Genomic DNA, 21,830 nt, shown 5'->3' on the forward strand with positions numbered 1-21,830 from the left:
CAGGACCGGGACATGTGATCATGTAGTCAGATACAGGACCGGGACATGTGATCATGTAGTCAGATACAGGACCGGGACATGTGATCATGTAGTCAGATACAGGACCGGGACATGTGATCATGTAGTCAGATACAGGACCGGGACATGTGATCATGTAGTCAGATACAGGACCGGGACATGTGATCATGTAGTCAGATACAGGACCGGGACATGTGATCATGTAGTCAGATACAGGACCGGGACATGTGATCATGTAGTCAGATACAGGACCGGGACATGTGATCATGTAGTCAGATACAGGACCGGGACATGTGATCATGTAGTCAGATACAGGACCGGGACATGTGATCATGTAGTCAGATACAGGACCGGGACATGTGATCATGTAGTCAGATACAGGACCGGGACATGTGATCATGTAGTCAGATACAGGACCGGGACATGTGATCATGTAGTCAGATACAGGACCGGGACATGTGATCATGTAGTCAGATACAGGACCGGGACATGTGATCATGTAGTCAGATACAGGACCGGGACATGTGATCATGTAGTCAGATACAGGACCGGGACATGTGATCATGTAGTCAGATACAGGACCGGGACATGTGATCATGTAGTCAGATACAGGACCGGGACATGTGATCATGTAGTCAGATACAGGACCGGGACATGTGATCATGTAGTCAGATACAGGACCGGGACATGTGATCATGTAGTCAGATACAGGACCGGGACATGTGATCATGTAGTCAGATACAGGACCGGGACATGTGATCATGTAGTCAGATACAGGACCGGGACATGTGATCATGTAGTCAGATACAGGACCGGGACATGTGATCATGTAGTCAGATACAGGACCGGGACATGTGATCATGTAGTCAGATACAGGACCGGGACATGTGATCATGTAGTCAGATACAGGACCGGGACATGTGATCATGTAGTCAGATACAGGACCGGGACATGTGATCATGTAGTCAGATACAGGACCGGGACATGTGATCATGTAGTCAGATACAGGACCGGGACATGTGATCATGTAGTCAGATACAGGACCGGGACATGTGATCATGTAGTCAGATACAGGACCGGGACATGTGATCATGTAGTCAGATACAGGACCGGGACATGTGATCATGTAGTCAGATACAGGACCGGGACATGTGATCATGTAGTCAGATACAGGACCGGGACATGTGATCATGTAGTCAGATACAGGACCGGGACATGTGATCATGTAGTCAGATACAGGACCGGGACATGTGATCATGTAGTCAGATACAGGACCGGGACATGTGATCATGTAGTCAGATACAGGACCGGGACATGTGATCATGTAGTCAGATACAGGACCGGGACATGTGATCATGTAGTCAGATACAGGACCGGGACATGTGATCATGTAGTCAGATACAGGACCGGGACATGTGATCATGTAGTCAGATACAGGACCGGGACATGTGATCATGTAGTCAGATACAGGACCGGGACATGTGATCATGTAGTCAGATACAGGACCGGGACATGTGATCATGTAGTCAGATACAGGACCGGGACATGTGATCATGTAGTCAGATACAGGACCGGGACATGTGATCATGTAGTCAGATACAGGACCGGGACATGTGATCATGTAGTCAGATACAGGACCGGGACATGTGATCATGTAGTCAGATACAGGACCGGGACATGTGATCATGTAGTCAGATACAGGACCGGGACATGTGATCATGTAGTCAGATACAGGACCGGGACATGTGATCATGTAGTCAGATACAGGACCGGGACATGTGATCATGTAGTCAGATACAGGACCGGGACATGTGATCATGTAGTCAGATACAGGACCGGGACATGTGATCATGTAGTCAGATACAGGACCGGGACATGTGATCATGTAGTCAGATACAGGACCGGGACATGTGATCATGTAGTCAGATACAGGACCGGGACATGTGATCATGTAGTCAGATACAGGACCGGGACATGTGATCATGTAGTCAGATACAGGACCGGGACATGTGATCATGTAGTCAGATACAGGACCGGGACATGTGATCATGTAGTCAGATACAGGACCGGGACATGTGATCATGTAGTCAGATACAGGACCGGGACATGTGATCATGTAGTCAGATACAGGACCGGGACATGTGATCATGTAGTCAGATACAGGACCGGGACATGTGATCATGTAGTCAGATACAGGACCGGGACATGTGATCATGTAGTCAGATACAGGACCGGGACATGTGATCATGTAGTCAGATACAGGACCGGGACATGTGATCATGTAGTCAGATACAGGACCGGGACATGTGATCATGTAGTCAGATACAGGACCGGGACATGTGATCATGTAGTCAGATACAGGACCGGGACATGTGATCATGTAGTCAGATACAGGACCGGGACATGTGATCATGTAGTCAGATACAGGACCGGGACATGTGATCATGTAGTCAGATACAGGACCGGGACATGTGATCATGTAGTCAGATACAGGACCGGGACATGTAGTCAGATACAGGACCGGGACATGTAGTCAGATACAGGACCGGGACATGTAGTCAGATACAGGACCGGGACATGTAGTCAGATACAGGACCGGGACATGTAGTCAGATACAGGACCGGGACATGTTATCATATGGGTACAGCCAGGGTTGTGACTGTCTGTTTATATGGGAGGACAGATTGAGAGGCGTTTGTTCGGATTAAGCTGCCTGACTGAGTCCATCTGTCTGACTGTCTGTGTGGGTGTCCTCTCCTCCATCATACTACTTCCTACTGCTGTAGCCCCAGAGCAGGGTGTTAGTCCTTACTGAGACTCCCCTGGAACACAACAGAGAGGTGTTAGTCCTTACTGAGACTCCCCTGGAACACAACAGAGAGGTGTTAGTCCTTACTGAGACTCCCCTGGAACACAACAGAGAGAGTTGTTAGTAGTTACTGAGACTCCCCTGGAACACAACAGAGAGGTGTTAGTCCTTACTGAGACTCCCCTGGAACACAACAGAGAGAGGTGTTAGTCCTTACTGAGACGCCCCTGGAACACAACAGAGAGAGGTGTTAGTCCTTACTGAGACTCCCCTGGAACACAACAGAGAGAGGTGTTAGTAGTTACTGAGACTCCCCTGGAACACAACAGAGAGGTGTTAGTCCTTACTGAGACCCCCCTGGAACACAACAGAGGTGTTAGTCCTTACTGAGACTCCCCTGGAACACAACGGAGGTGTTAGTAGTTACTGAGACTCCCCTGGAACACAACGGAGGTGTTAGTCCTTACTGAGACTCCCCTGGAACACAACAGAGGTGTTAGTAGTTACTGAGACTCCCCTGGAACACAACAGAGGTGTTAGTCCTTACTGAGACTCCCCTGGAACACAACAGAGGTGTTAGTAGTTACTGAGACTACCCTGGAACACAACAGAGGTGTTAGTAGTTACTGAGACTCCCCTGGAACACAACGGAGGTGTTAGTAGTTACTGAGACTCCCCTGGAACACAACGGAGGTGTTAGTCCTTACTGAGACTCCCCTGGAACACAACAGAGGTGTTAGTCCTTACTGAGACTCCCCTGGAACACAACATAGTTGATAGTAGTTACTGAGACTCCCCTGGAACACAACAGAGGTGTTAGTAGTTACTGAGACTCCCCTGGAACACAACAGAGAGGTGTTAGTAGTTACTGAGACTCCCCTGGAACACAACAGAGGTGTTAGTCCTTACTGAGACTCCCCTGGAACACAACAGAGAGGTGTTAGTCCTTACTGAGACTCCCCTGGAACACAACAGAGGTGTTAGTCCTTACTGAGACTCCCCTGGAACACAACAAAGAGGTGTTAGTCCTTACTGAGACTCCCCTGGAACACAACAGAGAGGTGTTAGTCCTTATTGAGACTCCCCTGGAACACAACAGAGAGAGGTGTTAGTCCTTACTGAGACTCCCCTGGAACACAACAGAGAGAGGTGTTAGTCCTTACTGAGACTCCCCTGGAACACAACAGAGAGGTGTTAGTCCTTACTGAGACTCCCCTGGAACACAACAGAGAGAGGTGTTAGTCCTTACTGAGACTCCCCTGGAACACAACAGAGAGGTGTTAGTCCTTACTGAGACTCCCCTGGAACACAACAGAGAGAGGTGTTAGTCCGTACTGAGACTCCTCTGGAACACAACAGAGAGGTGTTAGTCCTTACTGAGACTCCCCTGGAACACAACAGAGAGGTGTTAGTCCTTACTGAGACTCCCCTGGAACACAACAGAGAGAGGTGTTAGTCCTTACTGAGACCCCCCTGGAACACAACAGAGAGGTGTTAGTCCTTACTGAGACTCCCCTGGAACACAACAGAGGTGTTACTCCTTACTGAGACTCCCCTGGAACACAACAGAGGTGTTAGTAGTTACTGAGACTCCTCTGGAACACAACAGAGGTGTTAGTAGTTACTGAGACTCCCCTGGAACACAACAGAGAGGTGTTAGTCCTTACTGAGACTCCCCTGGAACACAACAGAGAGAGGTGTTAGTCCTTACTGAGACTCCCCTGGAACACAACAGAGAGAGGTGTTAGTCCTTACTGAGACTCCCCTGGAACACAACAGAGGTGTTAGTAGTTACTGAGACTCCCCTGGAACACAACAGAGGTGTTAGTAGTTACTGAGACTCCCCTGGAACACAACAGAGGTGTTAGTAGTTACTGAGACTCCCCTGGAACACAACAGAGGTGTTAGTAGTTACTGAGACTCCCCTGGAACATAACAGAGGTGTTAGTCCTTACTGAGACTCCCCTGGAACACAACAGAGAGGTGTTAGTAGTTACTGAGACTCCTCTGGAACACAACAGAGGTGTTAGTCCTTACTGAGACTCCCCTGGAACACAACAGAGAGAGGTGTTAGTAGTTACTGAGACTCCTCTGGAACACAACAGAGGTGTTAGTCCTTACTGAGACGCCCCTGGAACACAACAGAGAGGTGTTAGTCCTTACTGAGACTCCCCTGGAACACAACAGAGAGGTGTTAGTCCTTACTGAGACTCCCCTGGAACACAACAGAGAGGTGTTAGTCCTTACTGAGACTCCCCTGGAACACAACAGAGAGAGGTGTTAGTCCTTACTGAGACTCCCCTGGAACACAACAGAGAGAGGTGTTAGTCCTTACTGAGACTCCCCTGGAACACAACAGAGGTGTTAGTAGTTACTGAGACTCCCCTGGAACACAAGAGGTGTTAGTCCTTACTGAGACTCCCCTGGAACACAACAGAGAGAGGTGTTAGTCCTTACTGAGACTCCCCTGGAACACAACAGAGGTGTTAGTCCTTACTGAGACTCCCCTGGAACACAACAGAGGTGTTAGTCCTTACTGAGACTCCCCTGGAACACAACAGAGAGAGGTGTTAGTCCGTACTGAGACTCCCCTGGAACACAACAGAGAGAGGTGTTAGTCCTTACTGAGACTCCCCTGGAACACAACAGAGAGAGGTGTTAGTCCTTACTGAGACTCCCCTGGAACACAACAGAGAGAGGTGTTAGTCCTTACTGAGACTCCCCTGGAACACAACAGAGAGAGGTGTTAGTCCTTACTGAGACTCCCCTGGAACACAACAGAGAGGTGTTAGTCCTTACTGAGACTCCCCTGGAACACAACAGAGAGGTGTTAGTCCTTACTGAGACTCCCCTGGAACACAACAGAGAGGTGTTAGTCCTTACTGAGACTCCCCTGGAACACAACAGAGGTGTTAGTCCTTACTGAGACTCCCCTGGAACACAACAGAGAGGTGTTAGTCCTTACTGAGACCCCCCTGGAACACAACAGAGGTGTTAGTCCTTACTGAGACTCCCCTGGAACACAACAGAGAGGTGTTAGTCCTTACTGAGACTCCCCTGGAACACAACAGAGAGAGGTGTTAGTCCTTACTGAGACTCCCCTGGAACACAACAGAGAGAGGTGTTAGTCCTTACTGAGACTCCCCTGGAACACAACAGAGAGAGGTGTTAGTCCTTACTGAGACTCCCCTGGAACACAACAGAGAGGTGTTAGTCCTTACTGAGACGCCCCTGGAACACAACAGAGAGAGGTGTTAGTAGTTACTGAGACTCCCCTGGAACACAACAGAGAGAGGTGTTAGTCCTTACTGAGACTCCCCTGGAACACAACAGAGAGAAGTGTTAGTCCTTACTGAGACTCCCCTGGAACACAACAGAGAGAAGTGTTAGTCCTTACTGAGACCCCCCTGGAACACAACAGAGAGAGGTGTTAGTAGTTACTGAGACTCCCCTGGAACACAACAGAGAGAGGTGTTAGTCCTTACTGAGACCCCCCTGGAACACAACAGAGAGAAGTGTTAGTCCTTACTGAGACTCCCCTGGAACACAACAGAGAGAAGTGTTAGTCCTTACTGAGACTCCCCTGGAACACAACAGAGAGGTGTTAGTCCTTACTGAGACTCCCCTGGAACACAACAGAGAGAAGTGTTAGTCCTTACTGAGACTCCCCTGGAACACAACAGAGAGGTGTTAGTCCTTACTGAGACCCCCCTGGAACACAACAGAGAGAAGTGTTAGTCCTTACTGAGACTCCCCTGGAACACAACAGAGAGAAGTGTTAGTCCTTACTGAGACTCCCCTGGAACACAACAGAGAGGTGTTAGTCCTTACTGAGACCCCCCTGGAACACAACAGAGAGAAGTGTTAGTCCTTACTGAGACTCCCCTGGAACACAACAGAGAGAAGTGTTAGTCCTTACTGAGACTCCCCTGGAACACAACAGAGAGGTGTTAGTCCTTACTGAGACTCCCCTGGAACACAACAGAGGTGTTAGTAGTTACTGAGACTCCCCTGGAACACAAGAGGTGTTAGTCCTTACTGAGACTCCCCTGGAACACAACAGAGAGAGGTGTTAGTCCTTACTGAGACTCCCCTGGAACACAACAGAGGTGTTAGTCCTTACTGAGACTCCCCTGGAACACAACAGAGGTGTTAGTCCTTACTGAGACTCCCCTGGAACACAACAGAGAGAGGTGTTAGTCCTTACTGAGACTCCCCTGGAACACAACAGAGGTGTTAGTCCTTACTGAGACTCCCCTGGAACACAACAGAGAGGTGTTAGTCCTTACTGAGACTCCCCTGGAACACAACAGAGGTGTTAGTCCTTACTGAGACTCCCCTGGAACACAACAGAGAGAGGTGTTAGTCCTTACTGAGACTCCCCTGGAACACAACAGAGAGAGGTGTTAGTCCTTACTGAGACTCCCCTGGAACACAACAGAGAGAGGTGTTAGTCCTTACTGAGACTCCCCTGGAACACAACAGAGAGAGGTGTTAGTCCTTACTGAGACTCCCCTGGAACACAACAGAGAGAGGTGTTAGTCCTTACTGAGACTCCCCTGGAACACAACAGAGAGAGGTGTTAGTCCTTACTGAGACGAGACGCCCCTGGAACACAACAGAGAGAGGTGTTAGTCCTTACTGAGACTCCCCTGGAACACAACAGAGAGAGGTGTTAGTCCTTACTGAGACTCCCCTGGAACACAACAGAGAGAGGTGTTAGTCCTTACTGAGACTCCCCTGGAACACAACAGAGAGAGGTGTTAGTCCTTACTGAGACTCCCCTGGAACACAACAGAGAGGTGTTAGTCCTTACTGAGACTCCCCTGGAACACAACAGAGAGAGGTGTTAGTCCTTACTGAGACTCCCCTGGAACACAACAGAGAGAAGTGTTAGTCCTTACTGAGACTCCCCTGGAACACAACAGAGAGGTGTTAGTCCTTACTGAGACTCCCCTGGAACACAACAGAGAGAGGTGTTAGTCCTTACTGAGACTCCCCTGGAACACAACAGAGAGGTGTTAGTCCTTACTGAGACTCCCCTGGAACACAACAGAGAGGTGTTAGTCCTTACTGAGACTCCCCTGGAACACAACAGAGAGGTGTTAGTCCTTACTGAGACTCCCCTGGAACACAACAGAGAGAGGTGTTAGTCCTTACTGAGACTCCCCTGGAACACAACAGAGAGAGGTGTTAGTCCTTACTGAGACTCCCCTGGAACACAACAGAGGTGTTAGTAGTTACTGAGACTCCCCTGGAACACAACAGAGAGGTGTTAGTCCTTACTGAGACTCCCCTGGAACACAACAGAGAGGTGTTAGTCCTTACTGAGACTCCCCTGGAACACAACAGAGAGAGGTGTTAGTCCTTACTGAGACTCCCCTGGAACACAACAGAGAGAGGTGTTAGTCCTTACTGAGACTCCCCTGGAACACAACAGAGAGGTGTTAGTCCTTACTGAGACTCCCCTGGAACACAACAGAGAGGTGTTAGTCCTTACTGAGACTCCCCTGGAACACAACAGAGAGAGGTGTTAGTCCTTACTGAGACTCCCCTGGAACACAACAGAGAGGTGTTAGTCCTTACTGAGACTCCCCTGGAACACAACAAAGAGAAGTGTTAGTCCTTACTGAGACTCCCCTGGAACACAACAGACAGAGAGCAGGGTAACCTTCTTTCCTCTGACTAAATAAGTAACTACATACGTGTGTGTGTGTGTGTTAGTGTTGACGTTTTGGCTAAGTGCCCACTGCTTCTGGGCCTAGCCACTCTCCCCCAGTGTATTGTGGTTCAGTGATTGGGAAGGGCAGGCTGCACTTGGAGTTAGTTTCGTCTCATCTCTCTGCCTCTCATTGGGCTCCCGAGTGGCGCAGCGGTCTAATGCACTGCATCTCAGTGCTAAAGGTGTCACTATAGACCCTGGTTCGATTCTAGGCTGTATCACAACCGACCGTGATTGGGAGTAGGGCGGCGCACAATTAGCCCAGCGTCGTTAGGGTTTGGCCGGGGTAGGCCATCATTGTAAATTGAAATGTGTTCTTAACTGACTTACCTAGTTAAATAAAGAATAAATAAATACATAAAAATACAATAAATTGTCTCTCTCTGGTAGCTGAAAACACAGAGACATTCCACATTATGTCCTCTGCCATGTGTTTGTGTTGACATGTATTTCTGCCCCGTATAGACTTGGGCTGTTGTACGTTTGTGGTGGTGGTTTAAATCTCTGCTGTTGTCTGACTGTCTGTCAGCCTGAGTACTTCAGTCAGGTTTGTGGTACGATCAGTCTTTGGAATAGTAGCTAGTCACGTGAGATATTGATGTTTTGCTGAAGTAGAGTGTCGAGAGCCAGAGAGACTGACCTATTTCTGTGTGTGTTTCTGAGTGTGTGCCTGTCTCTCTGTGTGTGTTTGTGTGCCCACTTGCACCAAGGTGACCCAGGATGTGTGCCAACACCCCCCCCACACACACACACACATCCTGGCTATCTGCCCACCTTCTGTAGTTTCCATGGAAACATATAGCCCCTGCTGCCAACCACCGTTGCCTTCCTACCGGAACAGAGACATCGCCTCGACCAATCAAAAAACTGAGCCAGACAGCATATGTACAAAAATAACCAATCAGATCGCAGCGCTGAGCCAAGCAGCCTGTTCTACCTACAAAGCCACATGGCTGTGAATAATTCAGGAGAAGGAAAACACAAGTAGTTACTGATTTACACTTCACACACACACACACACACACACAGATATTGGTATGTGGTTACTTATTTAGTCAGAAGGAAAGTAGGTTACCCTGCTCTCGTTCTCTGTCTGTCTGAGGTGGGTATTTGGGGAGGGAGGAGGCATGAGAGACAGGACCCAGCCACTGAGAGAGAGAGACAGGACCCAGCCACTGAGAGAGAGAGACAGGACCCAGCTCTGAGGATGGTGGTCTGTCTCTCCAGTCTACCCTCAGGGGGGAGGGTCTTTGATTTTGGCAGACACAGCCTTAGGGCGTCGCCCCATCTCGCTCCGATCCGTCTCACTGCAGCCCCTCGCAGGCGGAGAGGGGGATTTGGGACTGTGAAGGCGGAGGGAGGAAATTAGATGGAGAGAGGAGGTGGGGCATAGGAGATTTGAGTTTAGGCATGCAGAGAGGATAGGGGAGGAGGGCAAATCCGTTGGCGTTTTGCCTTGCTGCTCAGATGTGTGATAGGGGAGAGTCTGCTCAGGGGGGAGAGTCTGCTCAGAGGGGAGAGTCTGCTCAGAGGGGAGAGTCTGCTCAGAGGGGAGAGGGGTAGTGTGTGTGTCACTGGTCTCCCCCAGTGTTGCTCGGTGGCAGAAGTATTATAGTGGTAGTGCAGCTCACAGGAAGCTGGCCCTCACGCGCTCTCTCACAACAACACTGCCACTTCCTGTTGCACAGGGCTGAGAGGCAGGTTCAGAGAGAGAGGGAAGGGACAACGAGGGAGAAAGTATTGTGGAGGCGCGTTACATATTTCCCTGTCTTTCTTTTTTCCTTCTACTGGCCTTGTCATTCTGTCTCTGCTCTTACTAGTCTCTTCTGTCAGCCGCAGCCCAGAAAGTTCTCCAGGAGCCAGACTGAGACTGTTAGTGGAAATTGATCGACCGATAACATAATCAATTTACTTAGTTAGCTCCTTAAAAGCTCTGACGTTCGTCCTCTCCTTTCTCTCCTCCTCGCTCCTTCAATTCTCTCTGTCTCTCGTTCGTCTGTTTGTTCTCCTTCTTTAGTTCCACTCTTGTTTCCTTTTGTACTGCGTCCTCCAACGGGCTTCTCCATTGTGTGTGCTTGCGTCCTGTTCATGTGTGCTAAACTTTTCCGTAACCACGGAAGAGAGAGCAGTAAAACATGGTGGTCCGGCGTGGGAGCAGCAAAAGGGGAAAAACATCATTTTTCTTATGACTCCAACGACGATGTTCAGATTTGTTAAAAATCTGTTTGATTTGGATCCCAATAAGAGAATTGCCTCCTTTTTATTTTACAGGAAAATACTTAGTTTATAAAGACGTGATTCTATAAGGGTTTCTCTAACGGACCTGCGTTACATGACTGTCTAAAGCAGGGGTGTCAAAGTCAAATGGACGGAGGGCCAAATAAAAAATTTAGCTACAAGCCGAGGGCCGGACTGTTCGAATGTTCATTGAAATTTTTTTAAATGACGCATATAGTCTAGTGAACCTAATTGAACCTACTGAAAACCTAACAAATATATTCCAATATGATCAGATAAATAAAGCAATATTTTCTTATGGCTGGCCTTGTGATTTGGCTTTTTTGAACAGAGCCTGTCGAGATTTGAGGCCTCGTTTTAATTCCTCTGCCTTTTGTAGCCTTTGTTCCATGTCCATATTCTTGTTTTTGTCCGCGTGTTTCGTTTCATAATGTCGTCTCAGATTATACTCTTTCAGTACCGCCACACTTTCTCCACACAGAAGACACACAGGTTTTCCAGCTACCTCCGTGAACATATACTCCGACTCCCACCTTGTTTGAAACCCCCGGTTCTCAGTGTCCACCTTCCGTTTTGCCATTTTTGATGGGTATCTGAAAGTTAATTTTACTGTGATGCTGACGACTGCTGTGCCAATAAATATTGAAATGAAGCAGCCTACTGCTCGGTGCGTCACCGTTGCATTGTGGGAAATGTAGTATTGGTGCGTGTAAAAGATCTGCGGGCTGCCGGCTTGCTGCGGTCTGCGGGCCGGTTCTAATAATAAATCAAGATCATCCCAGGGGCCGTAAAAAACCTTCTCGCGGGCCGGATGTGGCCCGCGGGCCTTGACTCTGACATATGTGGTCTAAAGGGTTTCTCTAACGGACCTGCATTACATGACTGTCTAAAGGGTTTCTCTAACAGACCTGCATTACATGACTGTCTAAAGGGTTTCTCTAATGGACCTGCATTACATGACTGTCTAAAGGGTTTCTCTAACGGACCTGCATTACATGACTGTCTAAAGGGTTTCTCTAACGGACCTGCATTACATGACTGTCTAAAGGGTTTCTCTAACGGACCTGCGTTACATGACTGTCTAAAGGGTTTCTCTAACGGACCTGCATTACATGACTGTCTAAAGGGTTTCTCTAACGGACCTGCATTACATGACTGTCTAAAGGGTTTCTCTAACGGACCTGCGTTACATGACTGTCTAAAGGGTTTCTCTAACAGACCTGCATTACATGACTGTCTAAAGGGTTTCTCTAACAGACCTGCATTACATGACTGTCTAAAGGGTTTCTCTAATGGACCTGCGTTACATGACTGTCTAAAGGGTTTCTCTAATGGACCTGCATTACATGACTGTCTAAAGGGTTTCTCTAACGGACCTGCGTTACATGACTGTCTAAAGGGTTTCTCTAATGGACCTGCATTACATGACTGTCTAAAGGGTTTCTCTAATGGACCTGCATTACATGACTGTCTAAAGGGTTTCTCTAACGGACCTGCATTACATGACTGTCTAAAGGGTTTCTCTAACAGACCTGCGTTACATGACTGTCTAAAGGGTTTCTCTAATGGACCTGCATTACATGACTGTCTAAAGGGTTTCTCTAACGGACCTGCGTTACATGACTGTCTAAAGGGTTTCTCTAACGGGCCTGCATTACATGACTGTCTAAAGGGTTTCTCTAACGGACCTGCATTACATGACTGTCTAAAGGGTTTCTCTAACGGACCTGCATTACATGACTGTCTAAAGGGTTTCTCTAACAGACCTGCATTACATGACTGTCTAAAGGGTTTCTCTAATGGACCTGCGTTACATGACTGTCTAAAGGGTTTCTCTAATGGACCTGCATTACATGACTGTCTAAAGGGTTTCTCTAATGGACCTGCATTACATGACTGTCTAAAGGGTTTCTCTAACGGACCTGCATTACATGACTGTCTAAAGGGTTTCTCTAACAGACCTGCGTTACATGACTGTCTAAAGGGTTTCTCTAATGGACCTGCATTACATGACTGTCTAAAGGGTTTCTCTAACGGACCTGCGTTACATGACTGTCTAAAGGGTTTCTCTAACGGACCTGCATTACATGACTGTCTAAAGGGTTTCTCTAATGGACCTGCATTACATGACTGTCTAAAGGGTTTCTCTAACGGACCTGCATTACATGACTGTCTAAAGGGTTTCTCTAACGGACCTGCATTACATGACTGTCTAAAGGGTTTCTCTAACGGACCTGCGTTACATGACTGTCTAAAGGGTTTCTCTAACGGACCTGCGTTACATGACTGTCTAAAGGGTTTCTCTAACAGACCTGCGTTACATGACTGTCTAAAGGGTTTCTCTAACGGACCTGCATTACATGACTGTCTAAAGGGTTTCTCTAACGGACCTGCATTACATGACTGTCTAAAGGGTTTCTCTAATGGACCTGCATTACATGACTGTCTAAAGGGTTTCTCTAACGGACCTGCATTACATGACTGTCTAAAGGGTTTCTCTAACGGACCTGCGTTACATGACTGTCTAAAGGGTTTCTCTAATGGACCTGCATTACATGACTGTCTAAAGGGTTTCTCTAATGGACCTGCATTACATGACTGTCTAAAGGGTTTCTCTAACGGACCTGCATTACATGACTGTCTAAAGGGTTTCTCTAACAGACCTGCGTTACATGACTGTCTAAAGGGTTTCTCTAACAGACCTGCGTTACATGACTGTCTAAAGGGTTTCTCTAACAGACCTGCGTTACATGACTGTCTAAAGGGTTTCTCTAACAGACCTGCGTTACATGACTGTCTAAAGGGTTTCTCTAATGGACCTGCATTACATGACTGTCTAAAGGGTTTCTCTAATGGACCTGCGTTACATGACTGCAGATATGAGAGCTGATGTGCTGAGACATTGGAACTGAACTGAGCCACTCCAATACATGTCAGGATTCCGTGTTGGAGCTGTAGGCCTTAAGACTTGTCCCTTATATAGTGTACTACTGTTGAACACACCCCTATAGGCTCTGGTCAATAGTAGTGCACTGTATAGGATGTCATTTAGGATGCAGACTACATGTGGTTAAATAAAGGGAGATGGTAAAGTGCCAGGATCCTCCAGCCCAGTGGAGAGCACCCTTGGAAGGCTGTGAAGACCGGTTCCACAGAGCTCCATGCCAACTCATCAGAGGGTAACTCCACAGAGCTCCATGCCAACTCATCAGAGGGTAACTCCACAGAGCTCCATGCCAACTCATCAGAGGGTAACTCCACAGAGCTCCATGCCAACTCATCAGAGGGTAACTCCACAGTGCTCCATGCCAACTCATCAGAGGGTAACTCCACAGAGCTCCATGCCAACAACTCATCAGAGGGTAACTCCACAGAGCTCCATGCCAACAACTCATCAGAGGGTAACTCCACAGAGCTCCATGCCAACAACTCATCAGAGGGTAACTCCCTGGTCCCACACTACTGCTGTACAACTCTACCTCTCCCCTGTCCTACCCTGAGCTTATGGACTGGACTACTGCCTGCCCCACCTCCCCACACACACTCTCACTCTCACTCACCTCGTCTCCCTCTGTATCTGATTTACTCACATCTATTGCTCACAATTGTTTCCAGCACAGGCTCAGTTGTGATTGGCTGAGATGGTGCTGCCTGCTGGTGCCATTCAATTTTTATTTCACCTTTTTATTTCACCTTTTATTTAACTAGGCAAGTCAGTTAAGAACAAATTCTTATTTACAATGACGGCCTACCGGGGCACAGTGGGTTAACTGCCTTGTTCAGGGGCAGAACGATAGATTTTTACCTTGTCAGCTCGGGGACTCTAACCACTAGGCTACCTGCCGCCCCATGAAGGTGCTAACACGGACTGTTTTTACCACACTGTGTTTTCTCATGCGTCATGCAATGTGGCGTGGGTGGATGTGTGAGAGTGTGTGCATGCATGAAAATGTATACATAAATGTGTGTGTCTGAGCGTGTGTGTGTGGAAGAGTGCTTACCTTGTGTGTTGTGATGTCGGCTGTCTCAGCCCCCGGCTCCTCTGCAGAACAGAATCAGTGTAGTGTTCTGATGAATGTAATTGAGACCAGAATAGATATAATGGTATTACTGTCTGCCTGAGAGAGCAGAGCTCTGCACGGTCCTCCTCTCCAGGAAGGCCTGACATGAACACACACTGTAGTCTTCAAGTACAGAGACATAGCAACACCTGGTAAAAACATTATCCTCTCTCTCTCTCTCTCCCTGTCCCTCCCGCTCTCTCTTTCTCTCTCTGTGTCTCTTTCTCTCTTTCGCTCTCTTTCGCTCTCTTTCTCTCTCTGTGTCTCTCTTTCTCTCTCTGTCTCTCTTTCTCTCTCTTTCTCTCTCTGTGTCTCTGTGTCTCTCCGTCTCTCTCTGTGTCTCTCTGTCTCTCTGTGTCTCTCTGTCTCTCTGTGTCTCTCTGTGTCTCTGTGTCTCTCTGTCTCTCTCTCTCTGTGTGTCTCTCTCTCTCACTCACACACACACAGACAGACTGCTCCTTTTGAATGCTTTTAGGCCTATTCCTTCAGTTGTCATAACCATGTATCAGTGTTCTGTCAGGCCACGTGGTTAGGTGAGGTTCACCACAGCCAGCAGGTCTGTCAGAGAGAGGCTGGTGGGGTACAAGAGCTAGCTGTCACAGGTCTTCTGTAATCACCATGTGTCTCTCTCTGTGTCTCTCTCTGTGTCTCTCTCTCTCTCTGTGTCCTGTCTTGGAGAGAGTATAGTTGTATAGTTTCTAATCTTGGTAAAGACACCATGGCCTTAGTTTTAGTAGTTTTTATCAACTGAAATCTGAACAGAACCTATTTATGCTCATGTTCATTGAATATTAGGGATATCAGCACACTATCCCCATGTGTTTCAATGCACACCGGGCCCAATAGGAGCACACCGGGCCCAATAGGAGCACACCGGGCCCAATAGGAGCACACCGGGCCCAATAGGAGCACACCGGGCCCAATAGGAGCACACCGGGCCCAATAGGAGCACACCGGGCCCAATAGGAGCACACCGGGCCCAATAGGAGCACACCGGGCAGATGGATGGACTTGAACCTCTCCCAATACATCCCTCAATTTTCCAGTCTCACCAGGGACTTGAACCTCTCCCAACACATTCCTCCATTCTCCAGTCTCACTAGGGACTTGAACCTCTCCCAACACATCCCTCCAGTCTCACTAGGGACTTGAACCTCTCCCAACACATCCCTCCATTCTCCAGTCTCACTAGGGACTTGAACCTCTCCCAATACATCCCTCCATTCTCCAGTCTCACCAGGGACTTGAACCTCTCCCAATACATCCCTCCATTCTCCAGTCTCACCAGGGACTTGAACCTCTCCCAATACATCCCTCCATTCTCCAGTCCCACCAGGGACTTGAACCTCTCCCAACATCCCTCCATTCTCCAGTCTCACCAGGGACTTGAACCTCTCCCAACACATCCCTCCATTCTCCAGTCTCACTAGGGACTTGAACCTCTCCCAACACATTCCTCCATTCTCCAGTCTCACTAGGGACTTGAAACTCTCCCAATACATCCCTCCATTCTCCAGTCTCACTAGGGACTTGAACCTCTCCCAATACATCCCTCCATTCTCCAGTCTCACCAGGGACTTGAACCTCTCCCAATACATCCCTCCATTCTCCAGTCTCACCAGGGACTTGAACCTCTCCCAACACATCCCTCCATTCTCCAGTCTCACCAGGGACTTGAACCTCTCCCAACACATTCCTCCATTCTCCAGTCTCACCAGGGACTTGAACCTCTCCCAACACATTCCTCCATTCTCCAGTCTCACTAGGGACTTGAACCTCTCCCAATACATCCCTCCATTCTCCAGTCTCACTAGGTACTTGAACCTCTCCCAATACATCCCTCCATTCTCACTAGGGACTTGAACCTCTCCCAATACATCCCTCCATTCTCCAGTCTCACCAGGGACTTGAACCTCTCCCAATACATCCCTCCATTCTCCAGTCCCACCAGGGACTTGAACCTCTCCCAGCACATCCCTCCATTCTCCAGTTGAACCTCTCCATCTGCAACATTTCTGACCAAATGTCCCACGAGGTCCCGAAACCCGGCTACAGTGAAGTAGCATCCTCTCTGTTCCCAGCATCCTCTCTGTTACGAGGTCGTTACCTCAAGTGCGGTCTCAGCAGCAGTGCATGTCATGGAAAAATGGCCGCTAATTGTTAGAAAATTAGCCTCAATGTCTTTTTTATTAACGTCACTAGTGATTACATCTTGTGAAGCTTCCATCAACACTCTAATGCATATTTCCTAATTGGGGTGTGTGTAGTGTCTGTTTGTGTGTGTAGTGTCTGTTTGTGTGTGTAGTGTCTGTTTGTGTGTGTAGTGTCTGTTTGTGTGTAGTGTCTGTTTGTGTGTGTAGTGTCTGTGTAGTGTCTGTGTAGTGTCTGTGTAGTGTCTGTGTAGTGTCTGTACGTGTGGCTGTACGTGTGGCTGTACGTGTGGCTGTACGTGTGGCTGTACGTGTGGCTGTACGTGTGGCTGTACGTGTGGCTGTACGTGTGGCTGTACGTGTGGCTGTACGTGTGGCTGTACGTGTGGCTGTACGTGTGTGTAGTGTGTGGCTGTACGTGTGTGTAGTGTGTGTAGTGTGTGTCTGTACGTGTGTGTGGTGTGTGTCTGTACGTGTGTGTAGTGTGTGTCTGTACGTGTGTGTGTAGTGTGTGTCTGTACGTGTGTGTGTAGTGTGTGTCTGTACGTGTGTGTGTAGTGTGTGTCTGTACGTGTGTGTGTAGTGTGTGTCTGTACGTGTGTGTGTAGTGTGTGTCTGTACGTGTGTGTGTAGTGTGTGTCTGTACGTGTGTGTGTAGTGTGTGTCTGTACGTGTGTGTGTAGTGTGTGTCTGTACGTGTGTGTGTAGTGTGTGTCTGTACGTGTGTGTGTAGTGTGTGTCTGTACGTGTGTCTGTACGTGTGTGTGTAGTACGTGTGTCTGTACGTGTGTGTAGTGTGTGTGTAGTGTGTGTGTAGTGTGTGTGTAGTGTGTGTGTGTACGTGTGTGTAGTGTGTGTGTCTGTACGTGTGTGTGTAGTGTGTGTGTCTGTACGTGTGTCTGTACGTGTGTGTGTCTGTACGTGTGTGTGTGGTGTGTGTGTCTGTACGTGTGTGTGTGGTGTGTGTGTCTGTACGTGTGTGTGTAGTGTGTGTGTCTGTACGTGTGTGTCTGTAGTGTGTGTGTGTGTCTGTAGTGTGTGTGTCTGTACGTGTGTGTCTGTACGTGTGTGTAGTGTTTATCCCTTCAGCTAATGAAGCAGTGTCATTACTGTTGGGGAGAGGTCCCTGAGGAATCTGTGTCCTGCTGGAGTGGAGCTGAACGACACACTGTCACTGTAATTAATGTTGGGGGAGAGGGCCTCAGAGCGGAGCTGGGGAGAGGGCCTCAGAGCGGAGCTGGGGAGAGGGCCTCAGAGCGGAGCTGGGGAGAGGGCCTCAGAGCGGAGCTGGGGAGAGGGCCTCAGAGCGGAGCTGGGGAGAGGGCCTCAGAGCGGAGCTGGGGAGAGGGCCTCAGAGCGGAGCTGGGGAGAGGGCCTCAGAGCGGAGCTGGGGAGAGGGCCTCAGAGCGGAGCTGGAAGCGAGTTGAATTAAGGGCCTCAGCTTGGAGATCAAGGGTGCTGTCGTGAGAGTTTGGAAGTTCCTAATGAAGCCAGAGAGAGCTGTGTGAGAAGCTCCATAGGAAGTACTGGTGGGTGAGGAACCATCTTGGAGCTGCACGAGGGGGACTAGGGCATTCCTAAACTGTTAGCTACTGTATAGCGTCTAGGTGGGCTGGTCTCTGCTGGGCTATTAGAGGGGCTGGAGAAGGGGGTGTGTGAAATGTGTGGAGCATAGTCAAATAGGATCTCTTCATGATCCCTAACCTCGTGGGTGGGCAACGATACGCTCTCTGGGAACCATTCCTGTGACACTGAAACATGACTGGCTTGTACAACGTCCCTCTAATGTAGGGCAAATGTTTCTCTTGACCATCAATCATCCATGCTGTCCTACACTAAACCCCCCTCTATACGGATGTGTTCCTAATGGTGCACTAATGGTGCACTACAAATGTTTCCCTATTCCCTTTATAGGACTCTGGTCAAAAGTAGTGCACTATAAATGGCTCCCTATTCCCTTTATAGGACTCTGGTCAAAAGTAGTGCACTATAAATGGCTCCCTATTCCCTTTATAGGACTCTGGTCAAAAGTAGTGCCCTATAAAGGAAACAGGGTGTCATTGGGTATTCCTTCTCCACTACATGTCTCTCTATAGGAGACAGAAACACACAGAATGATTAACATTTTCTCTCTTGTTGTTTTTCCTCCCTGCAGAGATTACGAAGATTATCGACCAAATACAGGACAGAGAAGATCTACCCCACCAACGTCGGGGAGCAGGAAGAGAATGTGAAGAAGAACCGCTACAAAGACATACTGCCCTGTATGTAATCCTGTGTGGCCAAAGCTGTGTGTGTAGTGTGCTGTGTGTAGTGTGTGTAGTGTGTGTAGTGTGTGTAGTGTGTGTAGTGTGTGTAGTGTGTGTAGTGTGCTGTGTGTGCTGTGCTGTAGTGTGCTGTAGTGTGCTGTGTGTGTGTAGTGTGCTGTGTGTGTAGTGTGTGTGTCCTCTCTAATGGTTCTTACAGTCAGGGGAATAGATGGATATTACTGGAAAGAATCACATTAATTCTCGAGGCCAGAAGGGCTCTGAGTGGACTGGACAAATAAACTCTGGCCACAGCCCCTCACAACACACACATCCTCTTGGCCCTTCTTCCCCACAACATAGCATCCAAGACACACACACACACACACACACACACACACACACACACACACACACACACACACACACACACACACACACACACACACACACACACACACACACACCCTTCTCTGCCCCACCCCCCTCTTCTCTACCTGAACAACATGGAGGACATCTTACAGGACACTAACCTCTACCTGAACAACATGGAGGACATCTTACAGGACACTAACCTCTACCTGAACAACACGGAGGACATCTTACAGGACACTAACCTCTACCTGAACAACACGGAGGACATCTTACAGGACACTAACCTCTACCTGAACAACATGGAGGACATCTTACAGGACACTAACCTCTACCTGAACAACACGGAGGACATCTTACAGGACACTAACCTCTACCTGAACAACACGGAGGACATCTTACAGGACACTAACCTCTACCTGAACAACATGGAGGACATCTTACAGGACACTAACCTCTACCTGAACAACACGGAGGACATCTTACAGGACACTAACCTCTACCTGAACAACACGGAGGACATCTTACAGGACACTAACCTCTACCTGAACAACATGGAGGACATCTTACAGGACACTAACCTCTACCTGAACAACACGGAGGACATCTTACAGGACACTAACCTCTACCTGAACAACACGGAGGACATCTTACAGGACACTAACCTCTACCTGAACAACACGGAGGACATCTTACAGGACACTAACCTCTACCTGAACAACACAGAGGACATCTTACAGGACACTAACCTCTACCTGAACAACACAGAGGACATCTTACAGGACACTAACCTCTACCTGAACAACACGGAGGACATCTTACAGGACACTAACCTCTACCTGAACAACACGGAGGACATCTTACAGGACACTAACCTCTACCTGAACAACACGGAGGACATCTTACAGGACACTAACCTCTACCTGAACAACACGGAGGACATCTTACAGGACACTAACCTCTACCTGAACAACATGGAGGACATCTTACAGGACACTAACCTCTACCTGAACAACACGGAGGACATCTTACAGGACACTAACCTCTACCTGAACAACACGGAGGACATCTTACAGGACACTAACCTCTACCTGAACAACATGGAGGACATCTTACAGGACACTAACCTCTACCTGAACAACACGGAGGACATCTTACAGGACACTAACCTCTGTCATCTGAAGCCCCTCTGCTTCTTAATTCAGAACATCATGACTCCGATGGATGGATGGAGGCTAAGGATGGATGGATGGAGGCTAAGGATGGATGGATGGAGGCTAAGGATGGATGGATGGAGGCTAAGGATGGAGGGATGGAGGCTAAGGATGGATGGATGGAGCCTAAGGATGGAGGCTAAGGATGGATGGAGGCTATACGGAGGGAGGGATGGATGGATGAATGAATGGAGGTTACGGACGGATGCTACGAATGGAGGGATGGAGGCTATAGGGAGGGATGAATGGAGGGATGGATGGACGGATGGAGGGATGGATGGAGGCTACGGATGGAGGGATGGATGGACGGATGGAGGGATGGATGGAGGCTACGGATGGATCAGTCAAATAGAGGGTTTATATAATATTGTTGTACAATGCTGAAACATTTTACATGATTTATTTGTTCTATTTACCAGACACATCCTTTGTCTTTATTCCCTCTAATCTGTTGCTCTTTTTTTCTCCTGCTCCTTTCCACTCTCCCTTTCTCTCCCTTTCTCTCCCTTTCTCTCCCTTTCTCTCCCTTTCTCTCTCTTTCTCTCCCTTTCTCTCCTGCTCCTTTCCACTCTCCCTTTCTCTCCCTTTCTCTCCCTTTCTCTCTCTATTCAATTTAAGGGGCTTTATTGACATGGAAACTTTCTCACTCTTTCTCGCTTTTTCTCTCTCTCCTATCACTCTCTTCTCTCTTCCTCTGTGTCTCTAACATGTATCCTCTTCTCTCCCACAGTTGACCACACGAGGGTAAAGCTGACTTTAAAAACAACCAATCAGGATGCAGATTACATCAATGCCAGCTTCATCAAGGTACAGTTCTACACACCTCAGACCTGTGACTGCATGATGTGACCTCACTCCTCTGTGTTTGTGTGTGTGTGTGTGTGTGGGATGTGCAGAGATAAGCTTACAGGTCCACAAACATATCACCAGTACGTCTTCAGTTTCACCCTGAATGTCTGTCCAGTCAGAGGTCAACACTTTAAATAGACCAGAAGGAATG

The 21,830-nt window shown here is 48.4% G+C and overlaps 1 protein-coding gene across 5 annotated transcripts in view; it reads left to right on the plus strand.

The window, feature by feature from the left end:
- Positions 1-21,830, plus strand: part of ptpn12 (protein tyrosine phosphatase non-receptor type 12) — a 95,151-nt gene that overhangs the window by 20,611 nt on the left and 52,710 nt on the right. For all 5 annotated transcript variants that reach the window (XR_005473800.1, XR_005473801.1, XM_038978280.1 and 2 more), the window contains exons 2-3: positions 19,154-19,262; positions 21,561-21,637. Coding sequence is in view for 2 of the 5 variants with exons in the window: in XM_038978280.1 (XP_038834208.1) it covers positions 19,154-19,262; positions 21,561-21,637 (186 nt within the window). In the remaining 3 variants the exon portion in view is untranslated. The remainder of the gene's footprint in view (positions 1-19,153; positions 19,263-21,560; positions 21,638-21,830) is intronic.

Source organism: Salvelinus namaycush, chromosome 38, assembly GCF_016432855.1.
Source record: "Salvelinus namaycush isolate Seneca chromosome 38, SaNama_1.0, whole genome shotgun sequence".
NCBI lineage: Eukaryota > Metazoa > Chordata > Actinopteri > Salmoniformes > Salmonidae > Salvelinus > Salvelinus namaycush.